The 12230-nt window shown below is 41.3% G+C and overlaps 1 protein-coding gene and 1 long non-coding RNA gene across 4 annotated transcripts in view; one reads left to right on the top strand and one right to left on the bottom strand.

Moving 5' to 3' along the window:
* Positions 1-12230, bottom strand: part of LOC140212487 (cadherin-12-like) — a 309387-nt gene that overhangs the window by 247969 nt on the left and 49188 nt on the right. For all 3 annotated transcript variants that reach the window (XM_072283351.1, XM_072283353.1, XM_072283354.1), the window contains exon 3: positions 11377-11496. In XM_072283351.1, the coding sequence (XP_072139452.1) occupies positions 11377-11496 (120 nt within the window). The remainder of the gene's footprint in view (positions 1-11376; positions 11497-12230) is intronic.
* Positions 9391-12230, top strand: part of LOC140212488 (uncharacterized) — a 33961-nt gene continuing 31121 nt past the window's right edge. The window contains exon 1 of the long non-coding RNA XR_011889729.1: positions 9391-9477. This is a non-coding gene — a long non-coding RNA (uncharacterized lncRNA). The remainder of the gene's footprint in view (positions 9478-12230) is intronic.

Here is a 12230-nt window from a genome sequence, read left to right as displayed (position 1 = left end):
TGAGCATTATCAGTTTGATAATGGGTTTAATGATGCAGCGAGAGATTGTTTAGTTTGTGAAATCTTATAACAAAGCATTCAAAAATGGCTCCTAACTGAAGTACAACTTACGTTTAAAAACACAGTTTAAATAGCTGTATCAAAGGAAACTGCAGACAGAGACACAATTGAGTTGTAGTCAGGAATGAAACTGAGCGTGAACAAAATTGGAACATTGAATCAGAAATCTGAACAAATTGTGTTATTATTGTTGCAGGGCTCACATACACCACACCAATGACCAATGCAGATTGAAAGGTGAAACTTGCAGAAAACACAACAATGTAGGACACATACAAAGAGCACATCAGGCAGACAAACACAAGTGAACTGCACAGGGAAGAGAAAAAATAAAGTGAAAAGTCAAGTGTCAGTCTAAAAAAGGGCACTGGTCTGCATGTAGTTGTTGAAAAATTTGACAATGATGAGAGTGACACAGGGCTGAGTAGCCTTGAGATTTACTATGTGAACCTACCATGAGACAAGCAATATGGCTCACAGCTGAAGTTAATGGCAAATTAATTAAAATGGAATAGGACACTGGCTCTGCTGTTTTAGTCACTCCACAAAATGAGTTTGAATGGCATTTCAAAGATACTGAACTGAAGTCTGCAGATATCCAACTCAGAATTTATACTGAGAAAAGATCATTCCTATGGCATTAATATGTGGTAAAAACAGGAGGGTCAAGATTATGGGATCATGACTAGCCAAGACAGCTTTAACTTGATTGGAGATGCATCCATAAATTGCATGCCATATCCCCTGTGACCGAGTCAACTGAAAGCAAATTGAGAAAGGTACTGGATGATGCCACAGCAGTGTTCAAGGGGGCCATTGGCAAATTCAAACATACCAATGGGAAAACAGTACCAAATGAAAATGCCATAGCCAAGCTTTATCAAAGCCCATCCAGTTCCTAATATCGTCTGTGATAAAGTTGCCAGTGAGTTAAATCACAGGGGCTGAAGGAATTCTTTCGAAGTTTGTGTGGAGCCCATGGGCAATCCTAGTGGCCAAGAAGAATGTGTCTCACAGGATCTGTGGTGATTTTACAGTCAGCATCAACCCAGAACTGAATATAAATCAATACCCTTTGCTTAGGATAGAGGATACCTTTGCAAACCTTTTGGGAGAGATACGCTTCAGCAAAGTGGACTTAGCTGAGGCCTACCTACAGATGGACATGGAAGAAGAACCCAAAGTGTTTTTCACCATAAGAACTCACAAAGGGCATTATCACAGTCATAGGCTGATCTCTGGAGAAGCATCTGCACCTGCACTCTGGCAGCAAGCTATGGGCCAGGTACTGCAAGGCTGTCCAGGCTCTCAGTGTTATTTGGATAATATCATTGTTACAGTCACATGCAGATGTTTGGGCACCCTGGACAAAATTTCTGTTGCTGTAAATAATTGAGTAGAAGATGAATTGATTGCCAAAACTCAAAAAGTTAAAGATGAAACATTCTTTTCAGCATTTTAAGCAAGACCAGTGTATTATTTTTGTTTTGTACAATTTTAGAGTGAAAAATTGAGCTCCTCTAAGCTGCTGCCTAGCACTCTGAAAATTAAAATAAATGATGCCCACAAAGCAGGAGAAGGCTATAAGAAGATAGCAAAGTGTTTTCAGGTAGCTGTTTCCTCAGTTTATAATGTAATTAAGAAATGGCAATTAACAAGAAGGTGGAGGTCAAGTTGAGGTCTGGAAGACTAAGAAAACTTTCTGAGAGAACTGCTCATAGGATTGCTAGAAAGGCAAATCAAAACCACTGTTTGACTGCAAAAGACCTTCAGGAAGATTTAGCAGACTCTGGAGTGGTGGTGCACTGTTCTACTGTGCAGCGACACCTGCACAAATATGACCTTCATGGAAGAGTCATCAGAAGAAAACCTTTCCTGCATCCTCACCACAAAATTCAGTGTCAGAAGTTTGCAAAGGAACATGTAAACAAGCCTGATGCATTTTGGAAACAAGTCCTGTGGGCTGAAGTTAAAATAGAACATTTTGGCCACAATGAGCAAAGGTGTGTTTGGAGCAAAAAGGATACAGAATTTTCATGAAAAGAACACCTCTCCTACTCTTAAGCATGGGGGTGGATAGATCATGCTTTGGGCTTGTGTTGCAGCCAGTGGCACGGGAAACATTTCAGTGGTAGAGGGAAGAATGAATTCAATTAAATACCAGTAAATTCTGGAAGCAAACATCACACCGTCTGTAAAAAAAAAATAAGCTAAAGATGAAAAGAGGATGGCTTCTACAACAGGATAATGATCCTAAACACACCTTAAAATATCACAATGGGGTGCTGGGAGAAGACCCAAATGCAAGACACAAGTACTAGGAACAGGACTTAACTAGAGAGCTGGGACAAGAACACAGACTTGGGCTAGGACATTGGCTAGGCAAGCAGGATCAGGGCAAGAAACTGGGAACTAGGAGCCTGGCCCTGAACTCCAAGCCGGAGACTGGACAAGGACCCAGAACCTGAGTCTTGACTCGGGCTCAGAACCCGGAACTAGGCGAAGACATGACGTAGCAAAAGGACATGACGAGGCTTGCGTTCCCCGAGGCGAGGACATGACGAGGCTTGCGTTCCCCGAGGCGAGGACATGACGAGGCTTGCGTTCAGACTCTGAGCCAGATACTGGACAAGGATCCAGAATCTGGGTCTTGACTCATGCTCGGACTCCGGAACTAGGTGAAGACATGACATGGTCTTGGGAAACAGGAACCTCGGAACACAAAGCCAGAAGCCTTGACTTGGCCGAGGGAGACAGGAATGCAGAGCCTTGGACTTGAAAGGACAGGAACGCAGAGACATGGAATACAGAGACGGGACCCCTCCTTGGGAATAGGACTTGGGGCCAGGGCTCTACACAAAGTGAGGATCCCTCCGAGGGAGCAGGACATAGGGCCGGGACTCATACACAGAACACAGAGAGACAGTTCCCAACACAAAGTAGCAGTAAAAGGCCAGACCTACATAGTGAAGGCATGGACACAGAGACAGTTCCCAACACTAGGTAGGAGCAAACAGCCAGACCTACCTAGTGAAGGTGTAGACACAGAGAGATAGTTCCAAACACTGACAGACAGTTTCTTATCCTGACACAGCAAGGCTCTGGTCTTGCTCCGACAGTTGAACTTGACAGTGGTGCAGGCAAAGGCTTCAGGTGAGGTAAGGGTTACAGACACTGGTTGCAGAGCAAGTCTTCAGGAGGAAGGAGCCAAGAAGGGATTCAGACAGGAACAATCCAGCAACTGAAGGGCGCGCGCACTCTCGCTCTCTCTCTGTGTATCTTGTTTTACGGTGGTTGGATCCAGCTTAATGGTGCATTACCGCCACCCTCTGCTCCAGAATGTGCACTAGACATACATTCTAAATCCCTTCACCCAATCACACATACACACACAAACCTACACTTCACCCTTCCATCTTTGACCATCCTAGTATCCTATTCCTGTTTATTCATCATATTCTATAAAAAAAACCCCTGTACCCCTTAAAAACGCTAAAAATACCCAGACTTGTGCTCTCTCACCCATGCCTAGCAACCCTTTTAATGTGAATTCCTGCATCCCCAACTCCCTTAATTTATTTCTCATCATCTCTCTCTGTATCCCATACTTCCTGCAACACAAAACTACATGTTCTACTGACTCCTCTTCCTGACATTCCTCACACAATCCTGTCTGGTGTTTCCCTATCATTTTCAATGTTTTGTTTAATGCACAATGCCCCAGCCTTAACCTAGTCCACACAATTTCCTCTCTTCTGTTTCCATTACCTACCCTAGTAACTGCAACACTCTTTTGTGTTTGATATAAATGCCTCCCTTTCCCCTCCCTGTCCCATCTTTCTTGCCACATTCGGTTGACTTTTTCCCAGATTACACACTTAACCTCTGCTTTACTGATACTAATGTGCATTTCCACATTTTCTTTCTTTAACACCCTCTTTGCCAACTCATCCACCCTCTCATTCCCCTTCACCCCTACACATGCTGGAACCCATAGAAATTTTACCTGACCTCCCTGATTTGCAATCCTTGTAACTAACTGAAGGACTTCATAAAGTACATCTTGCCGACTGTTTGTGTGAAAAGACCTTAAACTAGCTAGAACTGAGGATGAATCTGAACATATCAATGCTTTGACTTGTCTGGCTTTCTGCACCCATTGCAACGCAACCAACACTGCCAGCATCTCCACTGTAAACACCCCTAACTTATTAGATGTTCTTCTGCTGATTCCAATTTCTTTTGCTGGTATTACCACCCAAAACCCTGTCACTCCTGTTTCAGGTTCCTTCGCACCATCCGTATAAATGTGAGTATAATCACTATACTTTTCCATCACATGACAGTTAAATGCATTTACCAAATCTGTTTTATATCTTTCTTTCCTTTTTACCTCTAACAAATGCCAGTCTATGTCAGGCCATACAAGCTTCCATGGAGCTACAACCGGATAAACTACTGAAGGACTTATCCTCAGATCAAATACTCCACATTCTTTCACGATATCATTCCCTACCCGACTAAGGGTATCCCTCTGAAACCTCCCATTTTCCCAGCACTCTTGCAACACTCCTTTAGTAGGGTGAGAATCATTGTGCCCCTGTAAGTTAGCCCAGTAGTTTGCCATCAGTTGCATCCTTCTTAGTTCCAAAGGCATTATTCCCATTTCTACCTGTAGGGCTGACACTGGTGACATTTTAAAAGCGCCACTGCACACTCTCAAGGCCTGAGCCTGAATCACATCCAGTTTCCTTATAAGAGACCTAGCTGCTGATCCATATACTATATTTCCATAATCCAATACAGATCTTACTAAAGCCACATACATTCTCTTCAAAGCTGAACAACTTGCTCCCCATTCCCTATTAGTCAAACATCTCATCATATTTATTACTTTTTTACATTTCTCCTCAACTTTCCTGATATGGTCTGCCCATGTTAATCGTGAATCAAATAACTCCCAGAAATTTAAATGATGCAACCCTTTCTAATTCAACCCCATACATCATTAACTTCTTCCTTACCTCAACCCTTTTCCTGGTAAAAAAAAAATACAGTTTGAGTTTTGTCTACTGAAAATCTACATCCCCAATCATAACCCCATTCCACCACTTCATCAATTGCTTCTTGTAGTTTCCTGATTATATGGTCCATGTTCCTGCCTCTTTTCCACAAGGCCCCATCATCCACAAACAGTGATCTACCTATATCCACTGGTACCTTTGTGAAGACATCATTGATCATAATGATGAAAAGTAACAGGCTAATCACACTACCTTGAGGTGTGCTATTTTCCACTATGTACTGTTTTGATAATTCTGATCCAATACAAACTTGAATTTTTCTACCAAACAAAAAATCTTTAATCCAATTAAAAACTCTCCCACCAACCCCCATCTTGTGCAGTTTAATTAATAATCCTTCCTTCCACATCATATCATAGGCTTTTCCAATGTCAAAGAACACTGCCACTACTGACTCTCTATTTGCCTGGGCCTTCCTTATTTCAGTCTGTAACATAATCACTGAGTCCATGGAATTCCTTCCCCTTCTAAAACCACTCTGATATCTTGCCAGCATTAGCAACTGAAGCTGAACCAAGGAGCTATTTATGTAGCCAGCCCAAAATGTGAATCAGCTGCCTCAATTAGAGCACCCAACAGAAAAAAGGGAAAGCCAGAAAACCTGGAATACGGAACAATGGACCGGACCGTGAACCAGAATCCAGACTTCACGGACTGGACCATGACACAAAATCCACAATGGACTACCTCAAGAGGCACAAGCTGAAGGTTTTGCCATGGCCCTCATAGTCCCCCAACCTAAATATCATCAAGAATATGTGGATAGACCTCAAAAGAGCAGTGCGTGCAAGACAGCCCAAGAATCTCACAGAACTTGAAGCCTTTTGCAAGGAAGAGTGGGAGAAAATCCCCCAAACAATAATTGAAAGAATGACAGTTAAATGTTAGAACCCCAAAGTCCCCCCTAGCTCCCCTCCCTCCCACGCATAATCGGCAGCAAGCAAATACATTAATTGCAGCAGGGCATGGGTATTATAAATGGCTAACTGCAGATCAAGTTTACCTAAGCTGCTTAATACAAGCCTACAACTTTTAAAGAGGCTAGTGTCAGTGGCAAAGCTGAAAGTAATTTTATTTTTTTAATGTTACGGCATGGAATAGGCTCAGCAACCTACCTATTTAACCCTAGTCTAATCACAGGACAATTTACAGTAACCAATTAAACTACTAAAGGGTACATCTTTGGATGCTTATGGGAAGGTCATACAAACTTCATACAGACAGCGTTGGAACTGAGCTCTAAACTGGCTGTAGGGGGAACATTGAGGAATGGCACTTGGCAATAAGGCTGTTCTGTTCAGATATTGAATGACATGATGTAGGAGATGCTAAATGGGGAGCTTTGGTTTCATTTATTCGCATGATTCAAGATTCAAGGCTGTTTAATGTCATGTCCAGTACACAAGTGTAAAGAAGAACAAAGTAATTGTTACTCTGGATCCAATGCAGCACAAAAATAACACACAATAAAATAAAGAATACAATAGTAAAAACACAATAAATATAAGTGCTTCAGACAGCTTATGTGCATCGGTTGATTGTACGTCCATAAAGTAACACTAGGCAGAAACGTACCAATTCGTAAGGTGACTGACAGGAATTGATAAAGTCGTGGTGGTGGGGTGGAGGTGCTGATCAGACTTACTGCTTGGGGAAAGTAGCTGTTTTTGATTCTGCTGGTCCTGCTGTGGATGTTAGGTAGCCTCCTCTTCGATTGGAGTGAGACAATCAGTCCATGAGCAGGGCCGATGGAATCCCACATGATGTTACTGGCCCTTTTCCGTCACCTTTCTGTATATACTGTATTTCCTTGATGGCACGTAGGTCGGTGCTGAAGATGCATTGGGGCCCGCCACAGTGCAGTTTCCATACTGTGCAGTGATGCAGCAATTTAGGATGCTCTCTACTGCACATCTATACAATGACTTGAGTATAGGTGGGCATAGTCCATCTCCCTTCAGCCTGCTCAGAAAATAGAATCATTGGTGAGTTTCCTGATTGTGTAGAATGAGTTCTGGGACCAGGAGGTGCAAGATGAGCACTCCCTAACAGTTTCCACTGCTTTGCTGCCAATGTTACACCTGAACCTAAGGGAGACCAATATCCTTGCGGGCAGATTTGCTAGAATTAATTTTGCAGGAGAATGGGAAACAGTATTATTAGACTGAGGGTGGGGCAGGTAGTATACAAGTAGTTGCACTGAGTAATGAGTCTGTGAGGAAGGACAGGCAGATGATTGGAAAAAATTGCAATCAGTCGGATAAGGTGAATTGCAACATGGGAGCGAAAATGAAAAGATTGATGAATACTGGGCGGGAAGGTGTCCTATTTGAATGCTTATAGTGTACAGAATAAGGCAGATGATCTTGTAGTGCAGTTAGAGATTGGCTGGTATGGGCATCACGGAGTCATGGCTGAAAAAAGGTCATAACTGGGGAGCTTAGCATCCAAGGTATAACAATGTACATTGTATCGAAAGGACAGGAAGGTGAACAGAGGGGCTGAGGTGGCTCTGTTAGGAAAAAATTAAATCAAATCTGTAGGAAGAGGTGACATAGCATTGGAAGATATTGGTAGAATTAAGAAATTGCAAGGGAAATGATGCACTATCAATTACTCCAGAAGACTGGAAGTAGAGTAAGTACTGAAAGGCTTTTATTGACAGTAAGTGGACCAACGTCTATGCTGAGTATCTGTCCTGGACTGTGGGAGGAGCAGTGACACAATCGACTTTATTCAGGGGTCTGTCGGAGAAGCCACGGGGCAGTCAGCAGAGGGGCGTTTCCAGGCATGTCCAGACAGGTAACCCAGTTACAACCTATATACATGGTTTATCACAGGAATAGACCCTGAGAGGAATAATATACAGGCTCTGAACAGTAGCTAGGATGTGAGGTACAAATTACAGCGGGAGATATTAAAGACATATAAACAGGGCAATATTACAACAGTCATGGGGGCTTTCAATAAGCAGGTAGATTGGGAAAATCAGGTCGGTGCTGGATCCCAAGAGAGAAGATTTGCAGAATGCCTATGAAATGGCTTTTTAGAGCAGTTTGTAGTTAGGCCTACCAGGGGAAAGACAATTTTAATTGGTTGTTAAGTAATGAACCAAATGTGATTAGAGATCTTAAAATAAAGGAACTCTTCAGAGACAGTGATCATAATATGATAGAATTCACCCTGCAGTTTGAGAGGGAGAAGGAATAAAGCAATAGACTATTTTCTAAACAGGGAGAAAATAAAAAAATCAGAGCTGCAAAAAGGGACTTGGGAAGCCTTATACAGGACTCCGTACAGATTAACTTGCAGGTTAAGCTGATGGTAAGGAAGACAAATACAATATCAGCATTTGATTCAAGAGATCTAGAATATAAAAGCAAGAATGTAATACTAAGGCTTTATAAGGCATTTGCCAGACTGCACTTGAAGTATTGTGAGCAATTTTGGGCCCCTTATCTAAGAAAATATGTGCTGGCTTTGGAGAGGGTCTAGAGGAGTGTCACAAGAATGATTCTGGGAATGAAGGGGTTAATGCATGATGATCATTTGATGACTTTGGGCCTATACTCACAGAAGTTCAAAATAATAAGAGGGAATCTCATTAAAACCTATTAAATATTAAAAGCCCGAGATAGGATGGATGTGGAGAGGATGGTTCCTATAGTGGTCTCATTCAGGATAAGGGGGCACAGCCTCAGAATAGAGAGCTGTCCATTTAGAACAGATTTGTGGAGGAATTTCTTTAGCCAGAGGGCAGTGAATATGTTGAATTCATTACCTGTGGAGGCTAAGTTATTGGGTATATTTAAAGCAGAGGTTGATAGGTTCTTGACTTGTCAGGGCACCAAATAGGGAGAAGGCAAGAGAAGGTAGGGGTTGAGAGGGATAGTAAATCAGCCATGATGGAATGGCAGAGCAGACTCAATAGGTTGAATGGCCTAATTCTGATGCTATATCTTATTGTCTTATGGTAAAGAAGGATGTGAGTGTTGCTATGATGTGAGTTTGTTACTATGGCATATTTAATGAAACTAAATGTAGTTGGGCAAAATTAAAATGCCTCAGTGAAAGGGATATCATGTTTGACTAATGTAATGTGGGAGCTAGTTTACCTGTCACTTGAAAGCCGTTTCTATAGTGCTGGTCATTGATTGGCCCTGTTGAATGCAGCAGCTGTTTCCCATTGGTTGCCTTGTGTGCCAGGGCATTGGTATCCAGTTTCAGGAACCTCATGAGTATAAGAATAGCACGTGTGGTAAGCTTGCTTGCTTTCTGTTTGTCTCCAGGGGCTCCTCTGCACACTGAGATTGTGACCAGTGCTGAAAAACCAGTTAAGTATCTGTTTATTGAATATTTCATTTTCTAGTTTGTGTAACTTGGAGACACTTAGATGTTTTTTTTATTGCTTGTAAATAAATGATAAATATGCTTATTCGTAATCAATATCTTCTGCCTTGCCACCAAAGTGGTGAAGCTGCTTCCACATTACAACTAACCTATTGGAGCCCTTTGAAAATGGAAGTTGCTCCTAGTTGTGAAGTAGGGCTGAATTAACCATGGCATCTGCAAGCAATATCCATTTGGTGCCTAAGCTTCAAGCTAAGCCTATTGTCCTACCTGTTTCTTTTCTCTGCATTGAATCCTAACAGGCAAGCAACAGAAGAAGCCAGATTTAATCAACAAATTGGTCCTGATCTAATTAAAGATCAGTACAATTACATGGGGGTGATTGGGATACCAGCATTCCTGTACTCCATCTTATGTTACAACACATGTTAAATTTATTTGCTTTGACACATATATAAACAAACTATGAAAATGAGTGTAAATTCTCTAATTGACTCCCAGTATCCACAGAATACCTTAATATTTACAGGAAATTGTGGTAGAAAATAATCCTTGATCACTAGCAATAAATATATAATATTGTAGTGGTTGCCTGTTGTATTTGCTTCTGAACTTCAGCTGCATTGATTTCAATGGGATATAAGTTTAGAAGCACCTCACCAAAGAGTGATGAATCTGTGGAATTCCAGAGGGTGACAAATATGTGAAATTCATTGCTAGAGATGATTGTGGAAGCCAAGTCATTGGGTATATTTAAAATGGAGGTTAATAGGTTCTTGATTATTAACGGAGTCAAAGATTTCAGGGGGAGACGGCAGGTGAATGGGGTTGAGAGGGATAATAAATCAGCCAAGATGAAAAAGTGAAGCAGACCTGAATAGTTAAATGGCTTAATTCTGCTCCTACATCTAATTGACTTATTTAATGAAAAACAACTATTGAAAATTGTGTATTTGGCACAACACACAAAAGTCAACTTTCTACCACTGTGGCTTTCTGCCCTGGATTCTGCACCAGGGAAAATAGGTTCTACAATATTCTTTTTGTTTTGGTTCATACAACATGATCACCTCTATCCTCAAATATCAAGTCTCCAGGAATATTTGCCAAATATATATCAACAGATTTCCCAAAATGTTACTAGATGCACTGTATCATTGATACTTTGGACACAAGACCACAAGAAATTAGGACCAGGAATAGGCCACCAAGCCTCTCAAACCTGTCTTGCAATTCAACACAGCAGATCAATGCTGGTCTCAACCTCTCCTCTTTCCCATTTCTCCATAACCCTCAATTCACTGATGTTTGAAAAATATAGCATTGGACAGTCCAGTTTAATATAATCAGAGGTAACCCACCACCCCTCCCAACTTGCTCTTTTAGTCTTTTGGAGATGGTAGACCTTAACAAATGCAGGTTCTCAGCAGTGTCAACTGTATCCTGTCAGAATCTACTAAGTAGGATTTTGACTTGAGGGGTGTGCGTACGTAATTGGTACAAGAGCTGGACTAACTTTGGCAATGGGATGTTGAGGGAATGTAGCAGAACTGAATGTGCTCTATTTCCCATGAAATATTAAGCCAAGATCCTGGTAGTGCTAACAGTTGGATGTGAATATCTCACGGAACAATTTGACAAAGAGTAGGATGGTTGCTATAGATACCCTGGCTAATAATTAACCTCCCAATCATCATCACTGAAAGAACTTAACTGGTCATATTAGAGCTTGCAGTGTGCAAATTGAGATTTTATGTTCAAGTCTCTGGAGGAAGACTTAAACTCACAACTGAGTGGCCTTAGTGACAAGATGGTAGTACTCAGCCAGGATTAAATGGGAAAAGATGGAAATGGAAGCAGTTACTTCAATGGAATGAATTACCTGTTTTGGGATCCACAGAAAAATAGGGCTGTCCTTGCAGGATACTGTACACCACTCTTGCACTGTTGCCGTATGTAGGATCATCTGCATCCGTGGCTGTTATCTGAAGCACAAAGGAACCTGAGAAAAACAGTTCAATATTGTCACTGATTAATTCTCGCAACAAGGTTATATAGCACAGAGGAACACAAGAACAAGCCTTCCCATTAACAGAAGAAATATAGACATGCTGAAGTAAAGGGAAACTTAAATGCCACATCTTAATTCTTCTGTATCATGCTGTAGTTTGAATAATTTAGCAAGATAGTGGCCCTGAGTAGATAAACTCCAAGTCATAAACAAACACTAGAAAATATAAAGCTCAAAGTAGAAGACCATTAAACCGAATGGCTTTAATTTTAAGTACATTTTGTGTGCTTTTTCATCAGCAAAGGCAGAAAAACAGAGGGGAAGAAGATCATTAGGAACAGTCCTTCCCAGTCTAAACTTGCACCACATCAGACAACAGCACAGTAATATTGAGAGCTTTGTCAAAGAACTTCAATGGCCCCTATTGCTTTCCTATTAAGCAGGTGCTACCCATTGAACTATGACTGATACCCAATGGATGGATTACATGATCAAGTGGGGTATATTTGTCAATAAATTCACAATTGATTTCTGCATCAGAGGGTTGAGTATTAATTAGCTGAAGACTTGAGCACCAATATCTGCAGTGATGAAGTTCTGTACCATTCAACCAGTGTCATTTTGATATACAAAGGGAAATGGATCTTTCCTACTTACTGTTTAAACCTCCAATAATTTTAAAAGCCTGAATTCAATCTCTCAGCAACATCCTTTTCCTCTAAGGA

Source organism: Mobula birostris, chromosome 19, assembly GCF_030028105.1.
Source record: "Mobula birostris isolate sMobBir1 chromosome 19, sMobBir1.hap1, whole genome shotgun sequence".
NCBI lineage: Eukaryota > Metazoa > Chordata > Chondrichthyes > Myliobatiformes > Myliobatidae > Mobula > Mobula birostris.
Note: the sequence above shows the minus strand (reverse complement) of the source record. Positions and strands in the feature narration are given on the sequence as shown.